At 42.9% G+C, this 16,772-nt stretch overlaps 1 protein-coding gene across 2 annotated transcripts in view; it reads left to right on the top strand.

The window, feature by feature from the left end:
* abca2 (ATP-binding cassette, sub-family A (ABC1), member 2) overlaps positions 1 to 16,772 on the top strand; it is a 150,443-nt gene that overhangs the window by 49,525 nt on the left and 84,146 nt on the right. For both annotated transcript variants that reach the window (XM_034091098.1, XM_034091097.1), the window contains exons 4-7: positions 6,709 to 6,872; positions 7,057 to 7,178; positions 7,699 to 7,803; positions 12,359 to 12,535. In XM_034091098.1, coding sequence (XP_033946989.1) covers positions 6,709 to 6,872; positions 7,057 to 7,178; positions 7,699 to 7,803; positions 12,359 to 12,535 — 568 coding nt within the window. The remainder of the gene's footprint in view (positions 1 to 6,708; positions 6,873 to 7,056; positions 7,179 to 7,698; positions 7,804 to 12,358; positions 12,536 to 16,772) is intronic.

Raw genomic sequence — 16,772 nt, 5'->3', positions numbered from 1 at the left:
AAGAATAACTTTTACCACGTTTTTTACAGACAATATTCAGAGATAAATAGTAGCAGTACTCACTGTGTTAAATATATTTGCCTTCAATACATTAAATTAGAAAGCTGACAAAATCATAGTGCTTGTTACATCTAAATGTAACTTTTTGCATGGAAAAAACCCTCAACTTAACTGATGTGTAGGTGATCTAGTATTTAGTATTGTTTAATGGAATGTATATCAGTGTATTCAAGTCAATACTTCATTTATTTAAACCAATATCTTTCTTGATTCTTTGTACAGTATGAAAAATAGAGTCTTTGTACCTGAGCTGAAGTTCACTGCTGTGAGGAGTCCAGTTCTGTCTCTCACTCTCTGGACCAGCCTGTCTGCATCACCTGGACACCTTAAACAAACAAATATATATATGTAAAGTACCATGTGTACAAACAATATAACTGATTCTCTTCTGTTGAACATGTTGGATTGTGTATTGTCCGAGTCAGGGTCCTTTTTATTTTACTGTAACTTTGGAAGTTCTGTTACCAATGCTTCCTGTTTATTTGATACCCATTTGGTAATGCAATTAATAAAAACAACAAGGTTTGGGTTCGTTCTTAAGATGACTGTGACGTTAACGTGTAAGCTCAATCATGAACTCCAGCTCAACCAACCATATTGTAATATCTAAGTAATCATCTTGAAATATGACATTAATAATTGTAATATACACACATCTTATTGTGAGGTTGATTTCACATACACTACTTCGACGTTAACTTGTCTACATACTTGAGCATAGCCAATTTAAATTAACCTTAGCGATGCATACAGTTCCTCTTACCTACATAATAAAATATCTCTCTACGTTACAAGGATGACCTTATTTTATCAACCTCAAACAGAAGCCGTTTGTTCAACAGTATTATCCCACTTAACGTCTATTTCGTTTTAACCTTTATATATACAGTCTATTATTTTAACTTGGAGGCTACAATTAGCATCGTTAGCACCGATGTAGCTACCACTCGCTAACCCAAGCCTTAACATTCATTACGTAGCTGATTAAAATCATTAACACATAAATAAAGCACTTGAATTTCACTTACCGCATTCATGCACCGTCTGTTTTAACCGCAGAGTGAGTCACAATAGTCCGATATATAAGCATGAAGAACAAACAACCACCGCCGGCTTTAAGTTGTGTTTCCTGGATGAGCTGAGCAGGCAGAGTCCCTGTAGCTAGCTTCACGGAGCAGCTAGCAGAGAGACAAGAAGCTAGCAGCAGCAGCAGTCACTTGACAGAGCCGTCACTCAATGTGACCACGCCCTAATTTATGCAAAAACGTTAAGACCTAATATAAATAAAAGGGTCGCGTTAGAAAACAATTCACTCACAGATCCATAATCATGAAGGTGGAATCTAACTATATCGATAATAAAATGTATGGAGCCAGGGGTAGAAACATGTTTTTTTCTGCTGAAAAATTGGGCATTTTAACATGGGGGTCTATGGAAATTGCTCCTTTCTGCAGCCATCGCCTATCGGCCAATATATGAACTGCAGTGTGTGACACTTCCGTATTGGCGTCCCGGCTATTCCCCAGAGTTTGCCCCTTGTGAAAAACACAGGTTGAAGGATTAAGAAAGCAGCTTTGCAGAGAGTATCTGGTCAGGTTGGTGGTGTTTTTACCTGTGTTATGGCCACATTGCTTCCCTTCTGATAAAACAATGCATTCGCTTTTTTTCTCCGCCTCATTGTAGCGAAAATGGGCCCAAATATCACATAGTTTCTTTCTCCCAAGCAGTGGTGGCTTTAGACTTTTTTGTTGTCAGTCATTTTGACGGACAGGATCGTAACATTTCCGTCATAATCCATTATTATCCGTTGAGTGCACAATTTATCACTCACTCGCGCTGACGGGGGGGTATTCGGTTAACGCGAGTGCGACCACTGCTCCCAAGCCCTGTTGTTGCCATTTTATTTTCTGTTAAATAAGGTTAGTTAGACCATGAGTTAGACCCGAGTCTTCCTGACAGTTCACAGTGTGCCGCTGCCCGGTGTAATTCAAATGTACCGCCGCGCACACCACAGACACACAGCTGCTGCCCAGCCGCAACACCGGAAATGGAACTGCTGGGAGAAAAACTGACTATCAGAGATGTAACGTTATCTTTGATAATATTTCGTCTCCTCATTTTTCGTCAACGAAAGTAAAGAGAGATTTTGGCATAGTTTTTATTTAATAAACTACATTTTCGTCTCGTCACTTTTCGTCAACGATATTGCATGATGATTTCGTTGCAGTTATTGTTTACTGCCGTCGGTGCCGTCTCGTCATCGTCTCGTTTTCGTCATGGAAAAAAAGGTTGTTGACGAACATATTTCGTCATAGTTTTAGTCAACGAAATTAACACAGATGGAGATAACAGGAGAGTTGTTTAAAGACAGCGCGTTCAAGTGTTTTAGAAAGGAACGGGAGGAGAGAGTTTATAACATCAGACGGGTTGAGAGTGGGTTTCTTTAGGAGAGGGTTTACTCTTGCCTCCTTGCCTCCTAAACACTATTTAGGGAGAACACTTCTTGTTTGTGATTGGACAGAGCCAGCCAGAGAAGCACTGTTGTGATTCGTTGTTTTTGCTGCCAGTCAAGAAATGACGCTTCGTGATTGGTCAGCTCCTCATATCCCTTCTGGTCCAAGCACTTGCCTGCCTTGCCTGTTTGGATTAGGCTGGAGTACATCTGTTACTCCTATATTTACTTAATCAATCATATTTAACTGGCCATTGTCCTCTCAGCCTGAAATATCAATCACTTTAATAAATGGTAAAACAAAAAATGAAAGGTTCTGGCTCAATTTCGGTTTAGTTGGCTTATTGCAGCTGTGCATGTTGCTAGCGGGTTGCTAGGCTACCAGGTGATGTAAACAAGAATACCTCCATAGACCAGACCGTCTCAGTTTGTAGACCGCTCTGTCCAGGGTCCAGCCTACGGCTGTGGTGCTGTTTCTCTATAAATTCATGCTGAATTGGACCTTCTGTTTCATTCTTCTTCTTTAATGGCGACTTCCAAACAGAGTAGAGGAGAATTATCGCCACCTACTGTATCACTGCAGCATTGTTCGTTGTTACTTCCGTTTCATTACAATGACTTCCGTTTCATTACAATGGCCCTTTCTCATTTCTCTAACTCCCCTCCTCGACTCCTATCCTTGATACTTAATCCCGCCCACAGGAGATGCGAGCGGAGGAGCTGAGGAGTAGTGGCGGTTCTAGACCAATTTGACTGGGGGGCCAGTTATTTTCTGAGGGGGGCACATTAATTGCAGGACGAAAAAGAGAACTAGACAGTATGAAGTAATTGCGAATAAGAAAACAATGCAATACAGTTATCGGTATTTGTTTCAGTACACTTATTTATTTCAGATAGATCTTATAGTTATTACTGTTAGCTTCAGCTTAAGTTATAGTGCAATGTTTGCACTAACACCATATTTATATAAAAATAAAGGCAATGAACAATTACATCTCTACTTTACATAAGGGTGTCTGAACAATCTCAGAAATGAGAACTCCTCTCCTCTGAGCGGTCATTTTAAAGAGACGTCCATTAATGATGACAGGAGGCACAGCAGCCCTCTGTCTGATGGACAGATGTGTTCATGACCACTTATATATTTACTTTGATTAATTCACAGTGCGGTATAATGAGACAATAACAGATGCGGACATATACACACACATATGTATATATTTATATAAATATATACAATTTCAGAATCAAATCAAAATCAAATCAAATCAAGTTTTATTTATAAACGATTTTTGGTCGAGCCAAAGTGCTGTCCATATAATAAAAATAGCCTACAGTAGAGACACTTTACAGCAAATACAACAGCACAGATTGTTCAGAATATCAGTATGAGAAAAAACGACACCCTCTGTCCTTAGACCCTCTGTCCTTAGACCCTCACATCGTACAAGGAAAAACTTCCAGAGAAAACCCACAGAATCAAACAGAGCAGTCTCATAATAACGTAACACTATCAGAGATATATCCCCCCCCCCCCCTCTGCCCTCTCTGGTCGCTACAATGAGGAAAATAAATTACGGACCAAAAGTTTTATTTACAAGTATTAAAAGTAAGCAGAGGACACCAAACCAACTGAGACCTGTCTGTCTGCTGCATCTGCACACATTGTACCACACACACCTACACCACACACGCACATACAGCTCCTAAAACAGGCTACAGCCATTGTGTATTTTATTATGTGAAGCACTAAATGGTTTTAGAAAAATATCGACTCTTTGTTTGTAGATATCTACTAAACTAAAGCAAATACAGAGAGTAGGCCTGTTATACTGAGTGATATATATTATACATACTGCTCTGCTTTCTGCACGGACCTCACAGCTGTTCTCTCTGTAAACATTGCGTCGCGATGAAAGCAGTTAATAAAATAATATCCAGGGGATGCATGCAGAGCTGTCATTCGCTGAGATAAGTCCGGCCGTGCGTCAAGACTCTTTGAAACATCTCTGTTCCCGGAAATGCATCCACAAAGGAGCCGTGGAGGACCCATCAGTGTATCCTCGGTTATAGCTCCTCCAGAGAGCCTCCTCGATGCTCGATCCTCGGTCCTCGAAGTGCATTTAGAGATATGAGATGTCCTTCAACATGGCGCACTGAAATTCATTTCCGGGTCACTACCGGAGGACCGAGGAGTCGAGGAGGGGGATTTGATGAAATGAAAAAGGGCCAATGAGTTCCATTACAGCCAGAATCCCCCTCACACACATAGGTGAAACACATGCACATTCCCTACTGAGAACCTTTCAGTAAAATGTTTTCAGGAGTGTGTGTGTGTGTGTGTGTGTGTGTAAGGTTTTCAGTAGTGAATGTGAGAGTATTTCAGTAGTACGTGTGTGAGGTCAATTTTCAGTTGCGTGTGTGAGGTTTAATTTTCAGTTGTGTATGCGAGGTGTTCAGTAGTGAATGCGAGAGTATTTTAGTTGTGTGTGTGTGAGGTTTAATTTTCAGTTGTGTGTGTGTGAGGTGTTCACTAGTGAATGTGAGAGAATAGTGCGTGGGTAGTGCTGCGTACCAGTACGCCGAACCGGTACTGGACTTCTAAAAAGTTTCGGTTCAAGTCCGGTTAAAACCGGAACGTCGCGAAGCGGTACTTGGACTCGCAAAAAAACTAGCACTTACGTATATTCTCCTTTTTGTTCTAAACCATCTAAAACCTTCCATAGATCGAGAAATTTGCGCTGAGAAAAGACGAAAAACATCGTGTCGGCTTCTGATATGGCGGCCATTACTGAACTCACAAAGTCTCGCAAAATATCGCAACTGCTCGCGAGATCTGTGTGACGTCAAGGGAAGCTAGCGATGTGATTGGCTTAGACATAGTGTCTTGAGTCTTGACAGTCCACAGTCTCCTCACTGTCCGAGTGACATAGATGATAGATGCTTAAGTTAACTATGGATGACATTTGTATCAAAATTGTATGTTTGTACATCACTATGTATGTAGTATGTACTGTATAGAGTTGTAGAAAAGACATGGTGTACATACAGTACAGTACACTCTGACTGTACAGTCACTACAGTGTAGCCTATACTGTATAGGAGCTGTGTAACAGTGTAATGCGTATAGTCTATATATATAGTCTTTTAGGGGTTTAGGCTCAGTCAGATCAGGGACTGTTTGGTTACTTTAGTTTGGTAAATGAAATAAATGTTTGAACTTTGTAGTAGTTCACTGTAGTTGCTGTCATAAGTCATTTGTAGACTAAGTGGCAAAAAGTTTTTTTTTTACATTTGTACTTTGTAGAGAAATGTAGACACAAGTTAGAAGGGAGCACAATAAACCTGACGAGTTTGAATTTGAGTTGATTATGAGTTTATTTTCAATTGATAATTAGCTCACAATAAGTTCACTTTAGTTACTCACACAACTTGAGACAAGCCATGGGTTCAGGTCCGGACTTATAAGTCCGGACCTGAACCTGAACCTCTGGACTTGAGTCCGGACCTGAACCTGAATGTGAGTCCAGCACTATGCGTGGGTGAGGTTAATTTTCAGTTGTGTGTGCGTGAGGTGTTCAGTAGTGAATGTGAGAGTATTTCAGTAGTCTGTGTGTGAGGTTAGTTAGAATGTTGGCCTACACGGCCGCTCATAGTTTTCTCTTCAGGATGAATTATAATACCTTTGGTGATTCTCTTGACTCTCTCTCTCACACACACACACACACACACACACACACACACACACACACACACACACACACACACACACACACACACACACACACACACACACACACACACACACACACACACACACACACACACACACACACACACACACACACACACACACACACACACACACACACACACACACACTCTATGCAAATAAGTCGTATTGACTCAGAGGGAAGGGAAAATGTCTCCACACGGTGGATTCAGGAATGCAAGAGTATTCTCCATTTCAGTTGTGTCTTTGTCATCTGTGTTGTCTGTGTGAGCTTTGGAGGTTCTAGTCTTTGCATTCTATTATATTTTTCTTTATGCTTCTTGGTGTTAGTTCTAGTTTCATTTCAGTGTAGTTTCAAAATAAATTGTGAGAAGCTTGATAAATACGGCAGTTTTTCTTCTCCTGTCTATATTTCATCCTGCATCTCTCTGTTTTCTTTCCTTCTGACATCTTCCTCTGTTAGTGTGACCCAGCTGCTGGAGCGGATCAGTGAAGTGTTGAAGCAGAACCACCTCTTCATGTCAGACCGGCCTGGTTTGTGTCAGGAGCTTGAGAGACTGCAGCAGCACCTGGAGAGTCTCAGATCCAGCCCTTTACCTCCGGACAGCAGCCTCAACAGCAGCCAGGGTTAGATAAACAGCCATGCTCTACCTAGTCTGTGATGCCTATTCCAGTGTCCTGTCAATGTGATCCTCATAGGCCCCAACATGACATCTCTGCTGAAATGTTTCGCTTGGAAAAAAAACAAAAAAATATCAACAAAGAAGTACTTTTTCAGCAATTTGTGTTTTCTTTCTGTGTGGGGATGTAGGCTTCACTCTGGCCAGTGTGTTGGTGAATCCGTCAGGTTTTCAGCAGTTCCTGGTCAGGAACCTTTCCCTGTCCAGCTCCACAGCCAGCCTGCTGCTCAACACTCCAGTCAGCCTCCCAGAGGTGATCACTGTCACTTTACCTAGTATATATGGCCAAAGGCATTATGTCTTGTTTCCAGGTTTGTTTGATATGAACTACAGTATGTATCATGTCACACACACACACACACACACACACACACACACACACACACACACACACACACACACACACACACACACACACACACACACACACACACACACACACACACACACACACACACACACACTCAGTAGTCTGCAGCCAGTCCTCATGTAAAGCTGATCAGAATAGTGACTTGCAATATAACATACTATAGAGATTTTTGGATTACAGGTTATAATTTATTGTAATGAATGCAGTCAATTATTTGTCTCAAACATAGCGTAACCATGTCTTGTGATAAATGTTATTGGTTATTGAAAAAACTTTCTTCTGTGACATACAACTGAACATTACGCTTACTGCATAAATAGTACACACCGTGTGTGTGTGTGTGTGTGTGTGTGTGTGTGTGTGTGTGTGTGTGTGTGTGCGCGTGTGTGTGTGTGTCCTGCAGGTGCACAGTCTTATCTTTGGTACATCTCTCAGAGGGGCCCAACAATGGATTCACAGGGCAAAAGACACCAGACAAAAACCTGAAAACAAAGTTCATCACCTTGAGGTTGGTTCACACAACAAGACACACACACACACACACACACACACACACACACACACACACACACACACACACACACACACACACACACACACACACACACACACACACACACACACACACTGTGTGAAGACCAACGTCTAGTTCATGGCAGTGGTGATTCTACTAGGAACAAATTGTAGCAGCCATGGTGACTTCATTGAGGTCATGAAAATAATAATAATATTCTTAGCTGAGATTGTATTATTCTAAGTGAGATTATAAATTAAATGTATTCCTAAGTATACTCCAAATGCCAATGAAACAACTTTGTTAAAGTAATTAGAATGGTGGATCTTAGGAAAGCGAAAGATAGGACATCATCATGAACAACTGGATTAAACATCCAGATGTTACCTTACCTTAGCCAACCTGCAAATCAAGCTCGTCGATCAGAGTGAGCAGAGCGTCGATCAGAGCTGCGTCGAGCGGAGCTGCGTCGATCGGAGCTGCGTCGATCAGAGCTGCGTCGAGCGGAGCTGCGTCGAGCGGAGCTGCGTCGATCAGAGCGAGCAGAGCGTCGAGCAGAGCTAGCAGAGCGTCGATCAGAGCGTCTCACCTGGCAGTGCTTTTACTCATCCGCCTCACGGAGCGTGGCAAGTGAGGGGCAGGGCTGCCTCTCTTCCACTGGTGTGGAAAGGAAGATTTGCACCGAGGGCATTGCGGAGTGGCCTGAACGTTCTCCCCGTCTCGGGCTGGGGCCTGTTTCTGCCTGTTTTGCACCGCTGTAGCGGAGGCCAGCTTCCACCTGTACTGTGCTGCTGTGGTGCCGACTCCAGAGGAGAATTTTGCCCCGGAGACGTCGCGGAGAGACGGAGCGGCTCCACGTTTTTGTCGGGCTGCGGCCTGCTTTACACCTGTCCTGTTTCTGCTGTAGCAGAGGCCTGCTTCCACCTGTCGGGTGCTGCTGTGCTGTGGAGATTTCCCCCCGGGGACTTCGCGAAGAGACCAAAGCGGCTCCACGTTCGGGCTTGGGCCTGCCTTCCACCTGTCCTGTGTCTGCTGTAGCGGAGGCCTGCTTCCACCTATCGTGTGCTGTGGTGCTGAGGAGGTTTTACCCCGGGACTGCTATGATGGTTCTTCTTCAGGACTGCTTCTTGAGCTCAAACACTTTCGCAGACTTTGCTGGTGATTTTAAAGTAGATGACAATTTATGTGTGTCGATTAAGAGGAAAAGATATCTGGTTTTCTTGTTATTATTGCTATCAGGAAATGTACAACCTAACCCTGGTCCGCCCAGTAGTAGTAATCAGATCGCTACTCCTGCTGATTTTAAATCTAGGTCTGGGTTGGGATTCATCCACTTGAATGTGCGCAGTCTTTTACCTAAACTAGATTTTGTCTGCATTTAGGCGAGCTCGACTGACACTGATGTCATTGTCTTATCAGAGACGTGGCTAAATAAATCTATTTTGGCCTCTGACATCTCCTTAAATGGTTACAATGTATATCGTACCGACCGACTTAATAAAGGTGGTGGCGTTGCCATTTATGTGAAGAATAAGTTTAGTGTAACCACATTGGTTTCCAAATCAATTAGTAAGCAACTACAATTTGTAACCTTAAATATCGAAGTGGCAAAGGGTCAACAGGTCATGGTGGTGGGCTGTTACAGACCCCCCTCACCTTGTCTTCATTGGCAACACTTTTATCTCAACTTGACTACAAGGAAATAGTGCTACTTGGAGATTTTAACTGGGACTGGTTAACTGCAGTGTCAGAGGATTTAAAAAACCTTCGTATCTCTTTAAATGTTACTCAGATTGTTGACAGTCCTACTCGCCCAAATATTAAGTCCCCAAATAAATCCTCCTTAATTGATCTCATCTTAACTAATGTTCCCTTTAAATACTCATCTGTGGGAGTATTTGCTAATGATTTGAGTGATCACTGTGTTGTAGCCACAATCAGGGACACTAAGGTCCAAAAGGTTAAACCTCGTATTATCACAAAGAGAGACAAAAAACATTTTGTGGAGCAGGGTTTTGTTCATGATCTGTTTGGTTTTGATTGGGGTAAAATCGATCTGTGTGCTGATGTAGAAACTGCATGGTCTTATTTTTATCTTGGTTTTATGGAAATTATTGAGAGACATGCACCCCTGCGTACATTTAGAGTGAAGGGACGAGACAATCCCTGGTTTTCTGCTGAACTGTCCAGTCTCCTGCATGAGAGAAACAAGGCTAGGAGATCAGGCTCAGAGGTAGAATGGCTGCGTTTTAGGCAGCTAAGAAATAGCTTCACATCACAAATTGAAAGTGCTAAGTCGAAGTATTATCTGTCAGTTACCACAAAGAACCTGAATAATCCTAGAACATTTTGGAAAGCCATAAAATCGATATCCACCGGTGAGATCCGTAATGAGCTACCTCCTTACCACAGCATCTGGCTCTATATCGGACAGGGCCACCATGTTAAATTGTTTTAATGAGCCTTTTGCGTCCTGTGGCTCTCTGTTTGATTCTGTTTCTAACTCTGCTACTGTGTACACCACAGTATGTGACTCTGAACAACGTGGTTTGGAAAACCCTTTCAGTTTTTCTCCTTTTTCTATTGAAGCCGTTCATGAAGCGTTAACCAAGTTAGATACTAAGAAACCAGCCGGTCTGGACAACGTAGAACCTTTCTTTTTAAAGATAGCTGCAGATTTTATCGCACCATCTCTTACTTCTCCTTTTAACCTCTCCCTCAGCACTAACACAATTCCAAAAATATGGAAGTCAGCTTATGTCCTTCCTCTACTAAAAGGTGGGGAGGCCACTTTATTAAATAATTATAGGCCCATCTCTAAATTGTCAGTTCTGGCCAAGGTTCTTGAACGCCTAGTGCAGGGGTGTCAAACTCAATTTCATCGCGGGCCACATTAGAATTATGGTTGCACTCAAAGGGCCGGTGGTAACTTTAAGACTATATAAATATACATAGATAAATATAGATAATAAATATAAAATAATGTATAATTTTACAATATTTCCTCTGCATTGGATTATTATCGGATAGGGTAATAACTTAATAATTAATTATGTCTGAAAGCAGAAGTCTAGGGCAAATCATTGCAAGTCTCTTCATTGCGTATGTCACAAAATGAGATGCATTGTGGGACATGTAGTTGATGGGCAACGTTCTCCTGTCAAGCGGCACGTAACATTATAATAAACTTATTATATTCTTTGCAAGCTCTTGTGGGCCACATAAAATGAAGTGGCGGGCCGGATTTGGCCCCCGGGCCTTGAGTTTGACACCCCTGGCCTAGTGAGTGAGCGAGCAGGTAAAGGTGTTTTTAAGTAACAATAACCTACTATGTAAACATCAGTCAGGCTTTAGAAAGCAACACAGCACCATCACTCCGACAATGAAAGTGGTGAATGATATTGCTAATATCTTAGACAATAAGTAGAGTTGTGCAGCTCCGTTTATTGATCTTTCCAAAGCTTTCAATACCGTCGACCATCATATTCTGAAGCAGAGGCTGGCCAGTATTGGCTTATCCAGCCATGCAGTGGGGTGGTTTGTGAACTACCTCTCTGAAAGGTCCCAATGTGTGTTCATTTTTGATGGGCTCACTTCTGAGTGGTTAAACATTACAAATGGTGTTTTAGGTCCACTTTTATTCCCCATCTATATCAACAGTTTAGGTCAAAATGTGGATGAAGCAACTTTACATTGCTGATGATACCGTGATGTACTGTGCAGGTCCCTCCATTAACGAGGCTGTTGTTAAATTACAGGCTGTTTTTAATATTATTCAGATGCAGCTCTCTGAGCGTAAGCTTCTTTTAAATGTGGATAAAACTAAGGTAATGCTCTTTTCAAAAACCTAAAAAGACACCGGAGACAACTTTGGATATTGTTACTACGCAAGGAAAAGTACTTGAAGTGGTTACCTGTTATAAATACCTATCTGGCTTGATGATTGTCTCTCTTTTAAACCTCAGGTCAATCATTTGCTTAGAAAGCTAAGGGTGAAGCTAGGTTTCGTTTTTAGAAACAAGACCTGTTTCTTGCTTGAGGCCAGGAAAAGGCTAGTCTCTGTGACCTTTTGACCTGTGCTGGACTATGGTGATCTGATCTATATGAATGCACCTGCCCATTACCTGATCAAGTTAGATGCCGCCTATCATTGTTACAAACTGTAAAGCACTTACTCATCACTGTACCCTGTATGCCAGGGCAAATCTGCCATCACTTACTGTACGGAGGCTCAGTCACTGGTACATGTTCATTTATAAAGCCATGCTGGGTAAACTACAGCCTTACATCTGCTCACTGATATCACAGAGAGTCGCAAGTAGCTATTGCTTAAGATCCCAGGATGTGTTTTTATTACATGTATCAAGTGCTAAGACTATTTTAGGCACTGAAACTTTTATATGCGCAGCCCCTCTAGCTTGGAACACTCTGCAAAACATATTATTTTGTCAGCTATTATTTTGTTTTTTTTATTATAATTGTTTTTATTGAACACACTTCTCATCCCCTAAAAAGTATCTCTCTTGCATCTCCTCTCCTCCTTCTCTAGGAAAAGCTGCTGGGAGATGTGCACAGTCTGGATGGAGGTCTGATACACAAAGCCTTACGTGACCCAACCAAAGCAGGCCAGCGGCCGGCTCTTCTCCGGCTCCTGTCTCGGGCGTTAGGCCTCAGTGAGGTCCCAGGAAACCAGAGCACTGACCAACAGGCCCTGGAGGAGCTGGAGGTGCGTGTCTGCTGACTCAAGCTAATCAAGCCACGGATTACATTGCACTTCAGGGTTTGAGGTTTTCAGTGATTCCTTGTAATAAGACTTCTACTAGCCCACAGGACTATGTGCCGTCTTCAATACTAACAGGAGAGTCTGAGAGCAAAATCCCCTGCGCGATATAACTTTAATAAAATCATACTTACCCTTCCTTTTCATAGCAGAAAAGGTGTGCCTTTATGATGAATTTTGGTTAGCATATCTAAAATGTATAATCATGGCAGTGGTTTATTTTCTTCAACCATATTACATTACAAAGCGACTTACAATAAGTGCATTCGACCAAGAAGATACGTCTTGGTGCTTGGATTTCCACCGTTTCCGCTCTGCTGCCCGAAGGACGGTTCTATTAGCACGCAGCCAGGGAGCAGGAGGGGACTGACGAGCCTGCCGAGATGTGAGAGGACAGAGAGAGTCCAGAGAGGAGGAGAGAGTAGAGAGGAGAGTTTCTGCAGCAGAGTTTGGAGGCAGGAGTTGGAACGAGTCAGAGGAAGGGAGGGCTGAGAGCACAGATGAGGCAAAGGTAGAGGGGGAGAGGGAACGGAGGTTACGGCGGACAGGTGCAGGATGAGAAGAGATTAGTTTGTTATGTTTGGAAAGGGGTAGAGAGAATGAAATGAAGAAGTGATCGGATGTGTGGAGCGGGTTTACAGAGAGGTTAGAAGTAGAGCAGTTCCTTGAGAATATGAGATCAAGGACACTGCCAGCTTTATGAGTTGGTGGGGACGGAGACAGTGAGAAAGCAAAGGCGGTTAACAGAGATGTTAGTTCGTCTATCTTCCCCGTCTGGAGGTTGAAGTCTCCGAGAAGTACAGCGGGAGGGCCAGTTTCAGGGATGTGTGAGAGGAGATGATCTAACTCCTCCAAGAAGTCCCCCAAGGCGCCTGGTGGACCGTAGAGAACAACAATGGTTCATTGTATAGGATGGGTTACTGTGACGGCATGGAATTCAAAGGTGGAAGGAGCGAAGTTAGGTAGCTCGAAGAGGGAACAGCTCCATTTGGGAGAGAGCAGGAGACCAGTGCCCCCTCCTCTGCCGGTGGGTCTGGGTGTATGGGAGAAGGAATATGCTGTGGAGAGAGCTGCTGGGGTGGATGTGTTGAATGGAGTAATCCACGTCTCAGTGAGAGCAAGGAAATCCAGAGACTGCAGGGAGGCGGAGCCAGAGATGAAGTCAGCCTTAGGAACAGCTGACTGGCAGTTCCACAGGCCGCCTGAAACTAGATGCTGGATCTCAGTGGAGCACGTGGGATAGACGAGAGCAGGCTGGTTACAACTATTACGAGATGCACGGGGCCAGTGATAATTGCGAGAGGACACATGAACAGGAATGGAGAATATACACATGATTATAGCAAGAGTGGATAAAAACACCAGCGATACTTAGCTCATTTAAAGATTTGCCTCCTCTTTGCCTCCCTCGTGACTCACACAGAACTTTATTGTCCTTGTCAGTCTTACTCCAACAGGATTCTATTGTCTTTGTCAGTCTTACTCCAACAGGACTCTATTGTCTTTGTCAGTCTTCGTCTGTCTGACGCTCCAGAAAAGTGCTACCTAAAATGGACACTAGTCCTGATTGCTGAGTTGTCACAGCTGTGGGCCTACGCCCCTTTAGGCTGCGGCCACACGAGGACGAAAACGGCTAAACGCATAGGATTAACGCAAACGCAATCGCAAAAAAGCTTCCGTCCACACGCAATAGTTATCCGGATAGTGTCTGTCCACACGAGACCGTTCCGTTTAGCTCCAACCGCTGGAGAAGCTGCAGTACATATGCCGAGCCTGTACGTGGCGCTGTAATTTCCTCCACAAAAGCAGCGAAGAAGCATGGTTGTCATGGTTGCCCTTCTGTTTATTCTCCGCGGTGGGGGCCGAGGGAACCGGGCAGAGTTTTTCGCCGGTCAGCGTGTATTAAAGTTTAAATCTTCCGGACAAAATGATAAAAGTGCCGGTCAAAGGTCTTCTTTATTATTTATTGAGCTTTAACACAAATGAATAACGACTCTATATAATATAATAATAAAATACACGGAGCCTCTCTTTTTCCTCCCTCTCTTCAGACAGCGCCAGTGTCTGTCTCATGCAGCAGCTCATCCAGTAATCAGTGACCCGGCCGACTGTAAAAATAAACATATTTATAACTGGTTTAGGGAGTTTGAGAGGTGTCTCCGTCCTGTCAGATTAGACTTCACTCGCGTTTAGGTCCATATCGAGAGAAAGATAAATAATCTGAATTCAGTGTGCAGTTTACTTTGACGCGGGGGTGAGCAGCAGAGGTGGGGAGAGGCGGGGCTATTGCCTCATCATTATCAGAAAATGATCGTATAGGGCGTACACACGGAGCCGTTGGACCCCCCAGAGCGTTCTATCCACCTTGGGACCCGTTATCGTTTCCGCAGTCGTTTAGTGCCGTATTGGGTCGTCCTCGTGTGGCCGAACGGTCTATATGACACTAAACAGTAACGCAAACGACCGTTTTCGTCCTCGTGTGGCCGGGGCATTAATTAGTTAACTCTCTGCAGCTGATGGGCACCAGCTGAAACTGTCTCACTTCACACCTGAGCCTTCAGGCCTATTGTAATGCACCTTTTACAGACCAATGTCAGACCAAACCCTTGTTACAGAGGTTTTAAGATAACCCTACTACAATTACCACTAGTAAAGGACTTAGTATTTGTACAATTGTTTATTCAAAGTAAACCCTAAGAAGCAAATGTTTCAGTTTTTAAGATTTCTGAAAAAATAAGTCACCCCGATTTCTGCCTGAAAAACAGGTATTTTGGCTGTTCTGAGATTTCAAAACACAATTTTAGCCAGAATAACTACAGAACAGTTATACAGAGTAGAGTGAATGAAACAGAGAGGTCTAGAAACAAAAATGGAACTGACAGAGGTTTCTGAATCAGCAGAGAGTCCTATCTGGTCGAGATGGCACACAGTGAGATGCAGACTCAGTGAGTCTAAATAGTTTAAGAAGAGATGATAATCCCCTAAGTGTTCCCTTATTCAAATGAAGACAATTTAAATCCTTCACTCTGCCTCCATAACATATTTAAGTCATTTCACATATCTGCAAAAAGAAATCTGTAGAAGAATTTGTGAAGAACTTTGCACAACAATGTGTCCACATACCTTCATGAGACTGTCCATACAGAATGTCTTTATCACTATGTATTACATATCAAAGAGCAATACATATGGACAAGAATGTGTCAACCTGTATGTTTCAGAGACACGGTCTTGAGCTGGGACTGCATCAGTAGGCCTAAGACAGCATGTTATATTAATTATATACTGTAATTGAATTGTTATCCAGCAATGTACAGTCACAAAAACAGCTTTAGTATACTTCAGATTAACTGCTCGTCGGATTATAATTTCCTGTCCTTTCCCACACATGTTGGACCATTTTAGTGCATTGTAGAGGAGTAAAAGTAGGGTTTGAACTTTCTTAAATGCCTCAACAAAAACTATTTATGTCACTTTGTGTGTGAACTCTGCAATACTAAGACACACACTTAGACCAAGGTTGGGCCCAGCCTATCTCTCTACGGCTTCAGCTTTCCTTCAGCTTTTCCCTTTTGACATACCCTACGATACAAAGGAATTCTCCCCATGACCTCAGATCATCGAGTAATTTCTCAAAACAAACTACCGTACTTTTCGGACTATAAAGCGCACCTGCATATAAGCCGCAGCAGCTAAATTGTCCGTCTGTCTTGCTCTCGTTCTGTCTCTCGGTTCCACTTTTACTTTGGCGCGCGACCTGTCTCACTCTTTTCCGGCCTCCAGCTTTTCCTGCTGGAGCCCGCCCCTGAGAGGTGGCGGGCGCGGACCGGTCATAGAGCCCATAGTGTTAGAGGTGGTTAATTTTACCTGTAAAATCCATAGATTTAGGAGGTTCCCTAGTGGCCGTTAGCTGCACAAAAAAAATGGGGAAAAAAGTTGCGGCTTATAGTCCGAAAAGTACGGTAGTCCTACATAAAAACAGGAAAGGCATTTCATCTTCTGCCCAACATAAGATCACATGCTCATGAAAAAAGACAGCAACTCTAAGAAATGCACTGTCAGGTTGTGCACTTCTCTGGTTAAGTGAGGAAAACAGTTTTTAAATGCCTGCAATTAATCTGGAAGACTGGTTGCCTAAAAAAGATATACCTAGAATTACTTAATTAATTAAGAGCTGATGTTC

This window comes from Pseudochaenichthys georgianus, chromosome 9 (assembly GCF_902827115.2).
Source record: "Pseudochaenichthys georgianus chromosome 9, fPseGeo1.2, whole genome shotgun sequence".
NCBI lineage: Eukaryota > Metazoa > Chordata > Actinopteri > Perciformes > Channichthyidae > Pseudochaenichthys > Pseudochaenichthys georgianus.
Note: the sequence above shows the minus strand (reverse complement) of the source record. Positions and strands in the feature narration are given on the sequence as shown.